General features: G+C 35.5%; 1 protein-coding gene across 2 annotated transcripts in view; it reads left to right on the forward strand.

Moving 5' to 3' along the window:
• The first annotated feature begins 1,539 nt into the window (after positions 1–1,539).
• Positions 1,540–19,453, forward strand: part of FAP (fibroblast activation protein alpha) — a 72,841-nt gene continuing 54,927 nt past the window's right edge. For both annotated transcript variants that reach the window (XM_033231297.1, XM_033231298.1), the window contains exons 1-4: positions 1,540–1,774; positions 2,104–2,188; positions 17,772–17,870; positions 18,816–18,910. In XM_033231297.1, coding sequence (XP_033087188.1) covers positions 1,769–1,774; positions 2,104–2,188; positions 17,772–17,870; positions 18,816–18,910 — 285 coding nt within the window. In that variant the 5' untranslated portion in view covers positions 1,540–1,768. The remainder of the gene's footprint in view (positions 1,775–2,103; positions 2,189–17,771; positions 17,871–18,815; positions 18,911–19,453) is intronic.

Raw genomic sequence — 19,453 nt, forward strand, 5'->3', positions numbered from 1 at the left:
TAATTTATTATAGTTTCTTTCTACAATGTAAAGTCTTGGAAATCACCCACTAAAAAGTACCTGTGTACTCTGGGGCTTTGGCAGGCTAGGGCAGAACTTCTGAGAACACGGTGTGTTCCAGAGAAGATAATCAATCTGAGAGGACTTACAGAGAAACACTTCATTCAGGACCTGGCTGCTGGCTTTTATCTCAGATCTGAGGATTTCACAATCACTTGGAGATACCTACAAGTGTATAGCACACCTTGGATGTTACTCTTAATGATTACTTCAGTTTGTAAAGAGGTGACTCCACCAACAGCAAAGGAGAGGGCCCAGCCCCAAGCCACGAGGAACACAGTTCTCTGCCAGTAAGTGCCTAATGACTCATTTTCCTCAACAGAAGTTTCATAAGGCTGGAATTCAGGGAGGGATGTCTGGAGAATGTCTGAAAGGAAGTTCACAAGCCACTGTCCTGCTCTTTGCTGGAGAAAGTGTCCCATGGTAGCCAGACAAGTTGACTAAGGCAAACAGCAACATGTTTTGGTAACATTTCCCCATTACCTTTCATGCACAATCCAAGAAAGGTTGCCATGAAGTGTTTTAATCAGGTTGGGAACATTATAAACTTCCAAAAAAGAAAACCATTAGTGGAAAAATTAAGGACACAGTAGATTTAACAACTGTGTTTACGTGGAACCACAAAATCTATCCAAGTGAATTGCATTAAAACAGACAGAACACTCCAAGAAACTGTTGTATGTGTATTTTTTTTAATTCAGTCAACCATTTTACTAATCTGTCAAGATGACCAATTTCTTTGGAATTATGTAGATTTAGCCAAAATGAAATTGTACATAAGATTTACTTCTCTTTTCAGATGCTTTTTTATTTATTTTTAAATCTTTATAATTACTAAATGTTCTCCTCTCTCAGAAGATATTCTGAGAGGAAAGCAAAAATACCACTCTTGTAAAGCCATTTCCATTCTTCCAAAGGTCTGCTGGTAAATTATTCTTACTGATCTTTCCATCTTTCTAGCCTGTGCATACACACCTAACCCATACTAAATTTCACCAGATGGCATTTTATTTCTTTAAAGTAAAGCAGCCGTGGGTTTAGACAGTTGAATTTTTAAACTTCTGTATTTACTGAAAGTGCATATGGTGCTATATGGACAAAGAAATTGTGCTGAAAGAAAAACATTTCTGTCTGCAATACCTCATAATCTTCCAGAGGAAAAAAAAGTGCAGTTATATGGTGCATTTCTCACAAAATCTTATGTGGCTTCAATGTTCTTCCTCTGTTAAAAAGTAGATATATGTTTAATGTACAGACCTGCAAGTTTCATTATTTTAAATTCATCTTTTAGTGGCAAATAAAAATGTTATACAAAACTCAACGACTCTCTAAAGCGATCTCTCAGTGAATTCTAGAAGAAAATGCAACATAAACCTGTACTTGTAAAAAAGAAAAAATAAAAACCTCTGTATGTCAACGTAAGCAGATGTTGGTGTAGAATTTACAAGGATGAGAAAGCTATAAAACCTCCCCTGAGTCACTCACAGTTCATTTGAGGGCCAAGAACGCCCCCAAAATCTGTTTCTAATTTTACAGAAATCTTTTGAAACTTGGCACGGTATTCAAAAGTCCGTGGAAAGAAAAAAACCTTGTCCTGGCTTCAGCTTCCAACTACAAAGACAGACTTGGTCCTTTTCAACGGTTTTCACAGATCCAGTGACCCACGCTCTGAAGCAGAATTAGCTAACTTTCAAAAACATCTGGAAAAATGAAGGTTAGTATAAGCAACCTCAAGTATCGTTAAAAAAATTAAGGTTGGCTGGATTGAACGTGATCAGAGTTTTCTATTGTTTAAAAGGTGAGGATTTGTACATACGTATTTACTTCCTGAATGGGTTGGGATTGGAAAATTGTTCACATATACTGTAGAAACATTTGTCCTTGCAGAGCTGGAAGAATTCCAGCAATTATAGCTGGATCAGTGGAAGACAATCAAAAGCTTTGTGGGGCGAGAGAAATAGGATTTAGGTGTAAACAAAATCTTGCCATTTCTACTATTTAGCAGGAACTACGTGTATGCCTAATTCTCTTTATTTTATGTAGACTTGGGTAAAAATCGTATTTGGAGTTGCCACCTCTGCTGTGCTTGCCTTATTGGTGATGTGCATTGTCTTACGCCCTTCAAGAGGTAAGAACTTTCTCTGATTTGCTCTATCTGCCTAGAATAGCTTGGAAAATGTACTAATGCAAGATCACAAGTGGCTGAACATTTCCTAAGTGCTTATGTTCCAAAGTAAGTCTGTTATTTCTAAGAAGACATATAAGCTCACAGATATGTTGTTGTGCAAGACCAGAAATACTGAGGAATTTAAGGCATGGGTAGGAAGAGATTTACAGTGTTATTTCAGCAACAGAAAAACCTAAGAACTATGCTGCATCACCCCCACAACCCCCAAAAATATATGCTAAATACAAGCTTTGACAGGCCTTTAGAGACAACATTTTTAACTAACATTGCTTTTCATTATTAGGTTTGTCTCGTGGAAAGTAAAAATGAGTAAGAATGGAAAAGTTAAAACAGAATCTATGGACTTTTTTTATTACTAAATTGTCTTTCCAAAAATTTAGGGAGGAAGTTGAGAATACAGATCTCAGGAATAGCTGTATAGAAAAAGCAAAGTTGTTGTTTTAGATGTAGTAGCACTGCACATCAAATTAGAAAACTAAACATTGTTAAGCAAGCATTATGATCAGTCATAAATTGTATCCTTTTACAAAAAAGGCTTAGATTGACATTGATCTCACTTTGCTAAAAATTGGAAGGTACTGTAGGCTGATATCAGAGCTAGTTTAAATATAAAGTAGGACTATGTTGATAGATAATCCAGTGATATTAGGGGAATAGCTTTTTATGAAAATATTTATGAAGAGAAACTCAAGCTTCTAAAATAGAAAAAAAAATCCAGTAATAACAGATCTTATGTCTTTTGTGTCTAGGAAAAGGAAAAAATTTGTACTAATAAGTGCTAAAAGTTTATGATAACAAATGTGGGAAATATCTTGGTTAAAAGTTAACTGGTAGTAAACGAAGATCAATAAAATAACTTCAGCTAAAGAATGTATGAGTCCTGAATAACTATTGCTATTAAAAAGAACATAGAAAAATGTTTTGGAAAATTGAAAATAATCATGAGATTTTCACAGAATTACAAAATAGAATAGGTGAACCCATAAGATGAAGTCAGCTTATATCTTCAGTGTTCATTTCAGTCTTTGTTTCTGTTCTCTGCCAGCACAAGATTCTTCTTAGGCTGTTGAGAGGTATGTAGTGCGTGTACATATCTTTCATAAATTTTCATGTTAAAATTATTTTCAGACCCGTCTCTCAACTCAGTGGTCTTGGGGCCACATTTCCCTCATACTAGCAGTTGTCAGGTAGTGGATTAGGTCATATAGATCCTTTGAATGTTAATTCATTAAAAATTAGCTCCTGATTTTTAAAGAAACTCAACCTTGAAATTGATACTGTGCACCCTCAGAAATAAATGTTCTTGGAACAAAAGTTTGTTAATTTTATAGGGCACTTGCCTCCATGTCCACAGGGAAGGATGAATTTCACTATGGAATTCAAGCTATAATTTCTAAAAAGAAATACGTTATATTTACATATTTACAAGTGATGTATAGAGATACACATACACAGATATTTGTGTGATCACATATAATCTCAATCCTTACCCTCTTTCCAAGTTTAGTTATGTATAGCTTACATATAAATATATGTTGTAAACTATATACAGTATAAAAGTCCTATGCAATTTATAATACAATTCTCTGTTTTCAACTAATAGGAAAATTCAAAGAATAAAGTGATTTCTTGATAGGGTGAAATAATCAAATTAAACTCGAGTACTCAATGAAATTTGAGTACTCATTCAGAAATAGAAAAATCATAACTAAGGTGAGAACTACTGTTTTTTGATCCACTATATCATTCTCCTTCTGTTCTAAATTTGCTGAATAACTTCTTAGAATGTCAGCTAAATAGCTTGTGAATGGCACTAGTCATTCCCCTACTTTCCTGAGCAGGACCTGGTCAAGTAAGTGCCACGGGCAGCCCTGAAGTTAGGCATGGTGGCCTCCTCCTGACTTTCCTCCTTTCTTCTCACATCTCACTCGTCAATCATCTCCCGTCTGGAGTGCCAGGACCAGTCCTCACTCTCACATCTGCCCAGTGCCTATGAGAATAGGATCTGAATGGCAAGGAAGGAAAGGGAAGGAGGAAGGGGTAAAAAGAACAGAGAATTCAAAGCCAAGTGAACTCCTACTTAGCCTCCTTCTCACACTTCATCAGAAATCCCATTACCTCAGATTTGCCTTAGGTGCCCTCGTATCCTCAGCCCAGAATTTCATGAACCAGTGTATGAACAGTCTTCTGAGAAACTTAAAGTCACACTCAGGAAACATTCATTCACTCATTTACATATTAGTGTATTAGTCCTACTAACTCCCTGCCCATCATCATGCCAGTTGCTGAGGATATGGAGGTGCAACAGTCTAGAATTTCCTCTGCAAGTTGGGGAGTAAGAATCCAGTGCTTTCTGCACCGGAAGATGCATGGTCAACACCACAGATACCTGAGAAGGATTTCTGTTAGTTCACACCAGGTCTAAAGAAAAAAAAAGAGAAAGGCTCTTTCATCCCAGGAGAACCAGCCTCAGGATTAAAAGTGTTTAGGAATAATCAAACTGGACTGTAAGAACAAATATGAAATGTAGTAGTGAAATGAGAAAATCCATTTAGCTCACTTACAAAATATTAACTATAAGGAAAAACTTTTTTCAAAACTTGTAAAATATTCCCTTTTTGGTTTTGCCAAAGTGTGAAACACACATGAGCTTCTACCCCTTATTCCCAGGTTGTCCTTGTCTTCAACTTACACCCTTTCAACTGACTTCTTTCCTCTCTCTTACCTCCAATCACTTTTTCTTTTGAGGTTCTTCTTCACAAGCATCACTCCTCTTCCTGTGTGAATATGCAACAAGGCTGAGAGTGGGAACTAAGGCTCCTTGACTTCCCCTTATTTTTGTTCACCCCAAAGACAAACATACATACTTTCTTGTTTCAAGAGATTTAACAGATGTTACAAAAGCAAAAAACTAGAAGTGAAAAGTTACCGAGGTTGCGGAATTTTGCAGGTAAATTCCACACAAACTTGATTCATGAGTTATATTTTCTGAATACCTGGACCATTCTTCCATGGCTTACAGAAAGAAATTGTAGGAGCTATTTGACCTTGTTTCAGATTCTTTTCAGTATAGAGTTCCCCACATGATGATGAACAAATACTCAACAAATGTTAGAAAACAAATGTTTTCTAAAATTTCTAACATGTAGTAAATGATAGCTAGCATTTTGCATCTGTGTTCTCCATGTTGAGAATATATACTTATACACTCAACAATAGCAACTATTCCATTCTGTGTGATGTATTTCAATTTCAAAAATGTCTTAATTCTGAGAGTAGAGAGCTTTTATCCCAGAATATCATCCCTGTTCCTATCCCCAACTTTTTTTTTTTTAACCAAAAACAACAAATGTTTCAGAAACTTTTGTGTCTGAAGAACTCATACAGAACATTGATGGCTCTAGGGCAAAAGCAAAACAAAAGGAAAGAAGAAAGATATAAGAAGTTGAAGGGTGGAGGACTGGAGAATAAGGCTAAGTGAGAGTAAAAAAGGAAAGGGTGGGTGGCTGTGTTGGCTTATGGCTGTAATCCCAGCACTTCAGCAGGCCAAGATGGGAGGATTCCTTGAGCCCAGGAGTTTGAGAACAGGCTGGGCAACATGGTGAAACCCTTTCTCTATTAAAAAAAATACAAAAATTGGCTGGGCATGGTGGCATGCACCTGTAGTCCCAGCTATTTAGGAGGCTGAATATCAGAAAAGTGTTTGGGAAGTTCAGGAAACCAAAAGGAAACTGATAGAGCTATGAGGCCAAAATTATTTAAACAAATGAACAAAGAGAATATGTATATGCATATGTAATTGTGATTCTACATACATACACACATATATATATATAATATGTAGTGATTATTTAGCTGAGTCCTGCCTTTTATAATGCATTGAAGAAAATATGTGAAGGCCACAGACAATTTGGATAGAACAGAGATCAATATTTTTTAAGAAGAAATATCATCTGGGAAGTCCGAACTTTAGTCAGAAATTCATTGTTGTTGTTATTATTACCATCAGTATTCTGTTACTACTATAACTTCAACAATCATCTTTGGTAAAATAAGATATAAGTGAGATAAAATCATCTTCAAAGGAGATTTAAATATGTAAGTTGTAAGGTTAAAATATTTTCCCAGGACCAACATTCAGTCTGTGAAACAGATTCCCTCAAACATCTTAAGAGTTTTAAGCTTATTTTTTCACTATTCTTATGGAGAAAATATGGGAAAGTCTAAAAGGTTAAGAAGTTTCAGAAAGTTCATGAATATAAAAGAGTTTTTAAGTCAAGATAAAGAAATCAAGTTTGCAGTTTATAGTTCTCTAATTTGCACGTGAATTTTAAAATCACAGATGAATCTTGGCAAACTCTGTTTGAGTTTTGCCAAATTCTAAATAATTTAAAAAGAAATCCAAATCTTTGTATGATTCTCATAATGGAGAGGCGTTTACCTGTCTGAGATTTCCAAAGCAAATTGAGTTACAACTTCGACAAGAACATCCAGTCATAGATATACCTTGAAAACCAGATTGAAAAGTTTGAGCCAGAGGTGTGGAATCAGGACTTAAGAACCAGAGACAGTCAAACTGAGCCATAAAATACAGCAATAATTGACAAATGCAATCTAATTTAACTAAAGAGCTTCTGCACAGCAAAAGAAACTAGCATTAGAGTGAACAGGCAACCAACAGAATGGGAGAAAAATTTTTCCAATCTCTCCACCTGACAAAGGGCTAATATCCAGAATCTACAAAGAACTTAAACAAATTTACAAGGAAAAAAAAATAAACAACAATCCCATCAAAAAGTGGGCAAAGGACATGAACAGACACTTCTCAAAAGAAGACATTTATGTGATCAACAAACATGTGAAAAAAAGCTCATCATCACTGGTCATTAGAGAAATGCAAATCCAAACCACAATGAGATACCATCTCACACCAGTTAGAATGGCAGTCATTAAAAAGTCAGGAAACAACAGATGCTGGAGAGAGTGTGGAGAAATAGGAATGCTTTTACACTGTTGGTGGGAGTGTAAATTAGTTTAACCATTGTGGAAGACAGGGTGGTGATTCCTCAAGGATCCAGAACCAGAAATACCATTTGACCCAGCAATCCCATTACTGGGTATATACCCAAAGGATTACAAATTATTCTACTATAAAGACACATGCATATGTATGTTTATTGCAGCACTGTTCACAATAGCAAATACTTGGAACCAATCCAAATGCCCATCAATGATAGACTGGATAAAGAAAATGTGGCCCATATACACCATGGAATACTATGCAGTCGTAAAAAAGGATGAGTTCACGTCCTTTGCAGGGACACGGATGAAGCTGGAAACCATCATTCTCAGCAAACTAACACAGGAACAGAAAACCGAACACTGCATGTTCTCACTTATAAGTGGGAGTTGAACAATGAGAACACATGGACGCAGAGAGGAGAACATCACACACAGGGGCCTATTGGGGGGTGGGGGGACTAGGGGAGGGATAGCATTAGGAAAAATACCTAGTGTAGATGACGGGTTGATGGGTGCAGCAAACCACCATGGCACATATAATACCTATGTAACAAACCTGCATGTTCTGCAAATATATCCTAGAACTTGAAGTATAATTTTAAAAAAGCAATAATTAATACAGTAGGCATGTAATAAAATGATTTTCTCATAGGACAGTTAATCAAATACTAATCAGTCTCTTTTTTTAAATTTTATTTTATTATTATTATATTTTAAGTTCTAGGGTACATGTGCACAACGTGCAGGTTTGTTACATATGTACACTTGTGCCATGTTGGTGTGCTGCACTCATCAACTCATCAGCACCCATCAACTGGTCATTTACATCAGGTATCACTCCCAATGCCATCCCTCCCCCCTCCCCCCAATCAGTCTCTTTTTAATTTATTTCTCGTGTATAGAGAACCAAGAACTTATTTTTCATTTCCAGTATCCTTCTTAATTGACTAATATTATGCAGTAAGAACAGAATAACTTACAATATTTATTAATATTTATTCCCATTAATAATAAAAATAGTATCATTTAGTATCTAAATTAAAATTTTGAATACAAGTTATGATTTATACTTGGTGGAAAAACAGATATGTTAGGACTTCTTAAGGAACAGGATATAACAATTGTATGTTACAAAAGAAAACATCAGATAACAGGCCAGGCGTGGTGGTAATTGCAGCACTTTGGGAGGCCAAGACGAAGGATCACTTGAGGTCAGGAGTTCAAGACCAGCCTAGTCAACATGGAGAAACTCCCTCCCTACAAAAACACAAAAATTAGCAGTGGTGGCAGACACCTGTAATTTCTGCTACTCAGGAGGCTGAGGCAGAAGTGCTTGAACCTGCGAGACAGAGGTTACAGTGAGCTGAGATCGTGCCATTGCACTCTAGCCTGGGCAACAGAGCAAGACTCTGTCTCCCCACCCCCCACCAAAAACAAAACAAAATCAGATAACAAATGAAATAGGCAGATAGAAATAGGCACATAGAAAGATACTAACTACCAATACTTAAGAAGAAACAGAAAACATGAATGGTACTATAACACCAAAAAAGATTGAATCAGTAATTTTAAAACTTCCCACCAAAAAAAAAAAAAACTTCATAAGCTCAAATGACTTCACTGACAAATTCCACCAAACACTTAAAGAAGAATTATTACAAATTCTTCACAAATGTTTTCAAAAAATGAAAGAAAACATTTTCCCACTCATTCTATAAGGCCAGTATTACCCACATTGCTATAATGCCCAAACCAAAGATATCACAAGAAGAGAAAATTATAAATCGATATCTCTTATGAATATAGATGCAAAAATTTTCCACAAAATACTAGCATGCCAAATCCAGCAATATATAAAAAGGATTACACACCATGACAAATTAGGATTTAGCCCGAGAATAGAAGGTAGGTTTATCGTTTGAAAATCAATTAATATAATAAATTTCATTAATAGAAAAAAGGACACAAACCTCATAGTCATTATAATAGATACAGAAAAAGGATTTGACGAAACACAGCACCCTTTCATGATAAAATCACTTAATGGATTAAGAGTAGGAAGAATTCCTCAACCTTATCAGAGACACCTACAAAAAATAAAAATAAAAAATCATAGCTAATATCACTCTTACAGATGAAAGCTAATGTCACACTGTTTTCCTGCTAAGATCATTAACAGGACTTGATGTCCTCTCTCATCACTTCTACTCAACATTTTATCAGTGGTTCTAGCCAAGGCAATTAGGCAAGAAAAAAATATATAAAGTATCCAGATTGGAAAGGAAGAAGTAAAACTCTTTCTACTAACAGATAACACAATCTTGTTTGTAGAAATCCTAAGGAATTCACTAAAAAACTATTAGAACTAACAATAAAGTTCAGCAGGGTTGCAGGATACAAGATCCATGTATAAGGACCAATAGTATTTCTATACACTCCCAATGAGCAATCCAAAAAGATCTAAATAAGTGGAAAGACATCCCATGTTTATGGATCATAAAACTCAATATTTTTAAGATGGCAATACTGCCTAAATTTATCAACAGATTAAATGTAATCTCTATCCAAATCCTAGATAGTTTTCTTTTTTTTGCAGAAAGTGATGAGCTGATCCTAAAATTCATACAAAAATGCAAGGGACCCAAAATAGCTAAAACAATATTGAAAAAGAATAATAAACTTGGAGGAATCACACTTCCTTATTTTAAAACTTACTACAAAGCTCCGTAATCAAGACAGTGTGTTACTGGCATAAAGATAGATACATAGATCAATGGAATAGAATTGAGTGTCCAGAAATAAAGCCTTATACTTAGTTAATTGATTTGTGATGAGGATGCCAAGACAATTCAACAGGAAAAGTCTTTCCAACAAATGATGGTGAAACAATTGGATATCTGTGTGCAAAAAAAAAGATGTTGGACCCAATTCCTCACACCATACACAAAAATTAACTCAAAATGGATCAAAGACTTAAATGTAAGAGCTAAAAACTATAAAACTCTTAAAACATACGGATACATTTTTATGTTTTTGAGTTAGGCAAATTTTCTAAGATATGACCAAAAATACAAGAAACAAAAGAAAACATACATAAATTGGACTTCATCAAAATTTAACATTTTAGGATGGCCAAGAATACCATTTAAAGAGTGAAAAGACTACCTACAAAATGAGAAAAAATATTTGCAAATACATATCCAATAAAGGCCATGTATCTAGAATATACAAAGAATTCTGGCAACTCAATAATAAAAAGATAAATAACTCCATTAAAAAATGGACAAAGGACAGACATTTTGCTAAGGAAGATATACAAATGACTAATAAGCACATGAATGAGGCACAATGCCATTAGACACTGCAAAATGCAAAACAAAACCACAACAAAATACCAGGAATGAAATTGCAGAGGAGCAATTAGGCATCCATTAAAGCCTACCGATTGTGAAATGGTTTGTCCCTGGGGGTGCAGTAGAAATAGAGACAAGCAGTAGACAGGGTTGGCAGGCCTGGGTGCTGGTTAAGGAAGAGGAAGGTCAAGGATCACACCAAAATATTTGTACTGAGAAACTACATGAATGGTAGGTGGTGCCATTTACTTGGATAAATTTGGAAGAGGAGCATGGAATTTTTTTCTTAGCATTAAACATATTGATTTTGAAGTGCTTGTGAGATATATAGCGAGGATTTTAAAGAGGAAGTGTAATAGACATGTGTGGAGATAAAAAGACAATCCAGTGAAAGTCAGGTGTGATAGTGGGATTAGGGGTGGTTCAGCCCAGGGGTATATAGTAGAAATCCTGGGAGAATGAAATGACTTGGGAAAGTTGCTCTTTCTCCAGCCCCATGTAGCAGCAGTAACAGCCATGACAAAATGTCAAATAGAGATTAGAGGAAAATGAGCTGGCAAAGGAGACTGAGGCCTTCAAAAATAAACAAGGCTTGCTTTCATCTTCAGGGTCACCAGAGGGTCATTTGCCATTCATGTTCTTAAACATTATGTTGATTATATCTTAGGATCTTTGAAAGCCTTAGTTATCCTGAAAAATAAATGAACTCTAATTAAAATAATGTAACACAACAATAAAATAACACACAAATGGGCTATTTTTAAATCCCGGCAAATCCTTTGAATAACTTATGTAACTCAGTGCTGTTCATAGAGAAAACCATGGAAAATTGCTATTAGAGTTGAGACATTCTTCAAGTAGACAATAATAATAGTAGCAGTAAGTAGCTTTATAATAGCTAGCAACCTATTTGCTTTGAAAAAGCTCAAATTGTCTCACTTTCTCTTAACCTAAGTTTTGAGGTGTAATTATTCTACCCCTTTGTTTGTTGCTTGGTTCTTGCCTACTTTTGTGTTTGTTGTATGTTGTTGTATGTGTACACTTACATTTTAATTATAGTATAGTGGCAAAGTATCTAAAACCAGATGCAACTGAATTTAAACTCCAGCTTTTCTATGTATTAGGCAAGTTAGCTCACCTTGCTAATTTTCATTTCCTAATCTGTAAAATGGTGTCCACAAAAGTATTTACCTCAGATGGTTGTTGTGAGGATTTAACAGGACTATGCATGTAGAGTGCTTGGTACGTACAATAACTTATAAATTATAACACTTTCTATTACTCATCTAAAGCCTCCTCATGTACTTGTTTTTCAAAGTTGTCAGTCTTGTTCCAATTTGATCATATTAGCTTGTAAATAGTATCTTTCCTGCCCTAATATTTACTGTCCTTGCCCCTGTGGTACTCACTCCAGAAACAAACAAAACCCAGTGTGATGATTGGAGATGATACCTCCCCATAGGTAGCACCTCTGCAGAGCCATCAGGAAGATGGGTGTGTTTTCCCTGGGAACCCTAGTTCCTTTCTTTGGTATGACCTCATATGCATCAATTACAAATCAAGTGTAAAAGTGAGAACAAAAGGACCTGCCAGCCATTTGCATGCCCACTTAATTTTCTCATTTGGTTTATGCTGAACGTTAGAACTAACATCCAATGTCTCTGCTCTGACACCCATTCCTAATTTTTCAGTACTAGAAAATCACATGGCAGAAACAGACACAGAAACCTAATAGAAGCACAACATTTTAAGAAAGAATTAAGAGAATAGTAAATCATTACTTGCTTGTGAATCATTTCTGTGAATTGTAATTTCTTGGATTCATAATTGAAGTAATTTTCAGCTTTGCTTTAATAAGTTGAAAATGCAAATAATTAAAGCATAGTTAATTAGAGTGTTTAAGCAATGTATAAGTAACTATGCTAAAGATGGGCCAAAATGAAGTTAAGAGCACTGGTAAAACTTAAGAGCTAATCAAGTAAGTGTTAACATATACAGAGGAGAGATATGCTTTCAGAATTCATGTTTACTTTTGTTCAACAATTAGAATTTAAAAAGTATAGATGTCAAAGCTAATCTTCCAAAATCATCTAATAATTACATTTAATATTACAACATTATTTGGAAGAGGACATGAAAATTCATTTATTCATCTAATAATTATTAATGGAATATTTTCTGGGTGACTAGAACATTTAGTGTATTTGGTGCTGTGGAGATATATTTTATACTGACTTACACACAGACACACACATACACACATTCCAAACACTAGAAAATAATGACCCCAATGCTTTTTCTATAATCTTACTTAAGTCTAGTCTAGGGCAGAATCAGTCCCCTTGCCTTTTGTCCACTTTTCCAGGTGTGGGAAAGGGAATATACTTAAAAAGGAGTGCATTTGAAGGCAATGAGCAAGGTCATTGAACAGGGGGACAAACATTAACGTAGGCCATTTACATTCCTTGGAAGCCATGGTGAACACTCAGTTATGTGGAATCTCTTCTCCATGACATGTGGATTGCTTTGCAGGCCAGCCTCACCCACCTACAATGAGTTTGTAGTCAAGGAATGATTCCTACTGATAGGCACAGGAGTGTATTGAGCAAAATAGATTCAGTGAAATCATTAAACTGAGATTCTGAACCTTTGCAGAAGAATCATCAAAGAGGCTGGGTAAAAACTAAAACTACCAGGATCCCACCCCCAGAGATCTGGATTCAGTAGGTTTGAGATAAGTACTAGGAATCTGCTTTTTATATAAGCACACTCCAAGGGGCTCCAAGGACCAAGTTTTTATAAATATTTAAATGAAGGCAAAAGAGTCTACACATGAAATTTATAACTTGTAATAGAGGGTGGAAAGTAAGGGCAGATATATTCTCGGGGGAATTATCCAAAACGAGTGAACACAAAATCTGTCAAGTTGGTTTATTTTTTTATTCAGCAAATATTTATTGAGCCCCCGTGCTATGTCAAGGACTGTCCTAGCAGCTGAACATATAATAGTGAGAAAAATCAATCACTACTTCTACTTTTGTGGGTGGAGACCTATGTCTTATACAATTCTTTGCCACACTGAGATGAAAAAACATTCATGTTCAATAAATTTGGATAAAATTTGGATAAATGTTGAGAAAGCAAAATCCCATATGTACAAAGAATCAAAGCTTGGATTGAAAATTCTAAGTAATCTTTATGTTTTATTCTTATTCTAACATGTGACTTAATGCACCATCTCAAAGGATACACATTACTGCACTGTGTTTATGAACACGTGGTCATGTTTAGCCGGAAGAGTAGAATGCCTAATTTAAATTTCTCTGATTATATCGGGGATGAACTTAATGTACCCAGCCTGACATCAACATAATTACACTTTCTAAGCCCTGGATACATGACATATGATATGGTTTACAAAGCTAACATGAGGTTAGGAGTAATCATCCCAGCCCAATCTGTGCCTGAAATCCATTCCCACATACATGTAGCTGGCTCATGTGGATATGTTATTCATACATCCGCTCATCACTTCCTGGGGGATGGTGAGGATTAGTCTCATTATGACAATTAGTAGTACAATTAGTACATGTTTAAAATTGTTTTACAGATATTTTGAGTCATATGCTAAGTTATCTATATTGATTGTTGCCATTTATAGCTACTATGCATTCATATAAAATTAATTGCTAACTAGGAAGTAATATGAAATATAGTATCAAGTCCAGCCTTCCTGGATAAACAAAATTAGAGGTTTAAAGGAATAAATAATTCTTAGAATCTTTTTGAGAAATCTGATAAGATCAAAATGCTTTTTAATGATACGAAAAGGAAAATGAGTAGATATTTAAAAAGCAATTTGAAACTCTTGTTTTTTATGTTTTATTTATTCATTGTACAATATTAGTACTAATTACACTTATGATTTTAATTATAACAGTTCAGTTATGGAGCTAGGCAATAGACAAAATGTTCAAGCATAACTGATGAGTTTTGTTAAACTAAAATAAAAGTAAAGCTTAATTGTATATACTAATAGCCTTGTCTGGAACTGTGTTTCTCAAACTGTGGTTTTAGTAGATATTCAGAAGCAAAAATTCCCAGTGGACAAATCTGTTTGGGAAACACTGATCTAAAATATTTATTTGAAAAATACTGATGAGTTACAATAATGCTAAAAGGTTAACATGTATTGACTGCTACCATGTGCCACACATAGAGGTAGACGTTTTAGTTGAATTATCTCACTTAATTTAGCCTTCTATGAAAACGAAGATTAATTACAGCTATAAATGTTTCAATTAAGCATAATACAAGTAAGGAAAATTATATGCAAAGATACTTAAATAGGGAAAACTATGTCACCAGCCATAACTGAAGCATTATTCATACTTTTTAAAAAATAACTAAGGTTATATTCATTTATTGAATTAATATCAAAAACATTCTTTGAAAAAAATGGTGATCTTGGTATTCACAGTAAAAGGACTTAATACATTTTTAAATTTTCCATCTAGATATTCAGCATTGTGTAGGCACAAACTAAGTGCGTTTCAAATGGAAAATAAGTTCCACTATAAATAGTGTAATAATTTTCCCTTTATTACATTAGAAACGGATTGCAACTTGTTCTTAGGAAAATTAAATAAAATTGCATTAAATACAATACTTGGCAATTATTCTAATGCTATTGTAGTAAACGGTCTTTTATTCACTGAATGAGAATTAAAAAATCAATGGTACGAATTCTACATAAGACCATTTCATTAAACAGAAGATATTTCATTACAAATAAATGTATAGTGTACACAACCTTGTTTAGGATGCACAGATAATACAGAAAGATAATTATTTAAAAAATAGAATAACAATTCTATTAAGTATTCAGTGTCTAGTTGCAAAGGGGTTCACCAGCCACTATTCTTACAGCCATGGAATAAGTTGCCGCAAATTAAGGAAAGAAAGAAACTCATGGTCCTAATCAAATGTGTGGCACATACATGCATCAGCGTAAATCAGTTAAAACAACAGAAGATGTTATTATTCCACTTTATTATTTTGCTCTTACTACATACATAGCAGAACATTAATGTAACTACAAGGTTAATAGAACAGGTTGAGTTTCAGATTTCAAAATCTAGCATGGCATAGCTGGAAGAGATTGCCAACACCTTCTAGTCCAGTACCTCATAATATTGGTGAGCAAGCCAAAGCACCAGAGATCTTCTTACCAAAAACCATGCAGGGAATTCAGAAAAGGCACACATCTCATCCAGCCAGCCAACCAATCAGCCATCCGGCCATCCAATCAGGCTTCATTTCATGCATTCATTCATTCAACAACTATTTATTAGATACCTGTATGTGCTAGACGCTTGGGATGTGCTATGAGAAAAACAAGACATGATTCCTGGCCTTATGGTAACTGTGGGAAAACATTAATCAAATAATCACTCAAATATACACACGATTACAAACCAAGACCAGTGTTCTAAAAGCAAGGAACATGGTCTATGGGAATGTGTAAAAGGAAACCTGATCTAAACCAGAGGGTCAGAAAGGGCTTCTCAGAGGAAGTATATAGCTTTTGGATTAAGTAGTAAAGATGAGAGACTAGAAAAGGCTGTAGACACCTTACAGAAAGAGTATTTGAGGAGAAGAAAGCCTGGCTTGTTAGTGTCTAGAAAGTAATGAGAGAGGAGCAAGAAGAGCTGACAGAGTAGACTGTCCCACACCAGCAAGTGCCTGTAGTCCATCCAGATCATCATTTGTGATCTTTACCGGAAGAGTCATGGAGGGCTACAAAAAAAGAGTTTTATAGCAGAATAAAGTTACAACTCCCATCTTTGACAGTTTTGTTTTCACCTGGGCAAATGCCAGATTCATAAATGGCACTCAAGGTATAGGATCTCCTGTAAGTTTTAGTGGCCTGTGGAAGGGGTAAGGTGGGAGAGATGGAGAATGGCAATATGGATATAAAAGGGCATTGGGATTTGGTTGCCTTATTATCTGCCTGGTGTATCTGACTGCTTCAGGGCTCTGTAATGAATATTTGTTCTGAGAATAAGATCACGTTTGAAAAACACAATGGTTTTGAAGGATTCAAATATAGATTGAATTTGTTTGTGGTTTGTGAGCTACATTAGATTAACTTTTCTACAGAAAACCCTCTACTCTTGGGACTTCTAAGATATTTATACAGATCAAGGGGTTTTATTTCCTTTCGATCTGCTTTCTTTTTCTCTTTTTTTTTTTTTTTTTTTTTGAGACGGAGTCTCGCTCTGTCGCCCAGGCTGGAGTGCAGTGGCCGGATCTCAGCTCACTGCAAGCTCCGCCTCCCGGGTTCCCGCCATTCTCCTGCCTCAGCCTCCCGAGTAGCTGGGACCATAGGCGCCCGCCACCTCGCCCGGCTAGTTTTTTGTATTTTTTAGTAGAGACGGGGTTTCACCGTGTTAGCCAGGATGGTCTCGATCTCCTGACCTCGTGATCCGCCCGTCTCGGCCTCCCAAAGTGCTGGGATTACAGGCTTGAGCCACCGCGCCCGGCCTGCTTTCTTTTTCTCAAAGTCCATAGTCAGTATGAGAAAATAGCCTATATTCATAATGCCTCTCTTGAGATTTCTGAAGGCAAGGGTTCTGGCCATTCTCATTTGATCAACTGGGATGCTAAAATACATCATTGATAAATCAGTTGAAATCTGAACCAAACCTATGTGAGGAAATACAGTGAATTGCATAAGAGAGTGGGATTTTAGCCAAACCTACCTGGTCTGTAATCCCAGCTCTGCAAAGACTAGAGTTGTTGGAACCTCATCTCATCTTCCTTCTGGAAAACGTTGACAACTCTTCACTGCCTGAAGAACCATGCTCTGCATGGCCTTCCTTTGTAATCTTCATCTTCCCCTACAGTTTCCAGCCAGTTTTCCCTTCCAGGCAGTGAAACTACCTCCCTAATTCTTACTTATCCTATCTACAAAAAAGGAGATACTATTATTAATAACTAATAGTTATTACAAAAGGAGTTCAACAACCACTTAGCAAATACCAGATATTATTATATAAGAAAGAATAGATGAAGGCCAGGCTTAGAATTTATTTGAGTTGTTAACCTTTTTTTTTAATAAGGATGTGTTTGCTCTTCCCCCAAAGTTCATAACTCTGAAGAAAATACAATGAGAGCACTCACACTGAAGGATATTTTAAATGGGACATTTTCTTACAAAACATTTTTTCCAAACTGGATTTCAGGTAAGTGCATTATTTATCTTTAGGGGTTTTTTAATGTATTTTGTTTGGTTTTTATTTCAGTGCCAATGCATCTCTATAGTAACTGAAGCCGTATCAGTTGAAATGTACAAAAGAACAATTATCTGAATGATTCAAGTGCTCAAAAAACCATTATTTTGACAAAGCCATTCATACTGGATTTGCTCCTTAGCAATGAGGCCAATAGGGTTTTAAATAGAAAAAGAAACGTTGAAAAAGCATTGGTGAAATAATTTGAACGTCTGTAATCACTTTTGAGAATGGTAGATATATTCTTATTTAGGAGAAGTCACAAAAATTTTACCAAAAGAGAAATTCCATTATTAATCTGGATAATCTCGAGAACAGGCAAATCTCAATCTGACAATGAACCCTTTAAGGGTCATGAAATCGGTATTTTCATACAGCTTTTCAAAATAGGACGTTATAAAGTAAATCTAATCAAATAAATAGTGAGATCAACTAAATAGTCTATGCAGTTTTAGTTGCATATCTTGTGTCACTGAACAAAATGGAATATTTTAATTTTTTCTCTTAAGAAAATAAAATTAATGCAAAGTGAGTTTTAAGTTGAACCAAACACAATCTAAATATAATTTATGTTTATTATTGCAAAAGAAATGTACATTTGAAACTAGTTTATCCCCTTTGTAACCCAGAGAAAACCAAATTGTGTTCCTAAGCACCCTGAATCAGCTAAAATAGGACTGCTGTTTGCAAATGTGGCATCTTTGTGTGAAGTAGAACAAAGCATTCTACCTTCTTCCTTCTACCACCAACCTACTATTTTACATTTCACAAAGCAATGTGTACTGGACAGAGAGGAAAAACAAAGTAGGTCTGTGAAATAGGAGAGGTTTCTTCTGTTAGGAATGCATTTCCTGTTAACAGAGACCATTTAAATTTTGTTTTCTTTCTTGTTTAAAGGACAAGAATATCTTCATCAATCTGCAGATAACAATATAGTACTTTATAATATTGAAACAGGACAATCATATACCATTTTGAGTAACAGAACCATGGTATGTATCCAACATCATCTTCCCCCTCAGAAACCTTTGCCAGCTCTTCATTGACCAAGAAACAGAGTTCAAAGTCTTAGCACCTGATGTGGACACACCTTGCCTTCCCACCTCCATACTCCACTAGAGTCTTCCAGTTCTGTCTGCTAATCCCATTAGACTACTGTCTTTGGCTTCTTCTAAATCACCTAACATCTTTCCTCTTTTTTGAATATAGTATAGCATAAGATAGGAGTTAAGAACTCAGTCCTTAGTGTCAGGCCAATTGAGGTTCAAATCCTGGCTCAGTCCCTTACTGGTCGTGAAACCTTGGGTAAAGGATTTCACTACACGAATCTTATTATGCTTCAGTGTTTTCCTCGGTAAAGTGGGAATAATAATGCCTCTTTTGTTTAATAAAAGAATTAAATGAAATAATATTTACAAGTGCGTAGGGCAGTGCCTAACATAGAATAAGTCCTTAATAAGTGGTAGCTATAAAGTATGGGCACTTAACTGTTCCGTCCCCTGGGCTGCCAGTCCTCCCACTCTCTCCACTCTGAA

Source organism: Trachypithecus francoisi, unplaced genomic scaffold, assembly GCF_009764315.1.
Source record: "Trachypithecus francoisi isolate TF-2019V2 unplaced genomic scaffold, Tfra_2.0 Lachesis_group13, whole genome shotgun sequence".
Lineage (NCBI taxonomy): Eukaryota > Metazoa > Chordata > Mammalia > Primates > Cercopithecidae > Trachypithecus > Trachypithecus francoisi.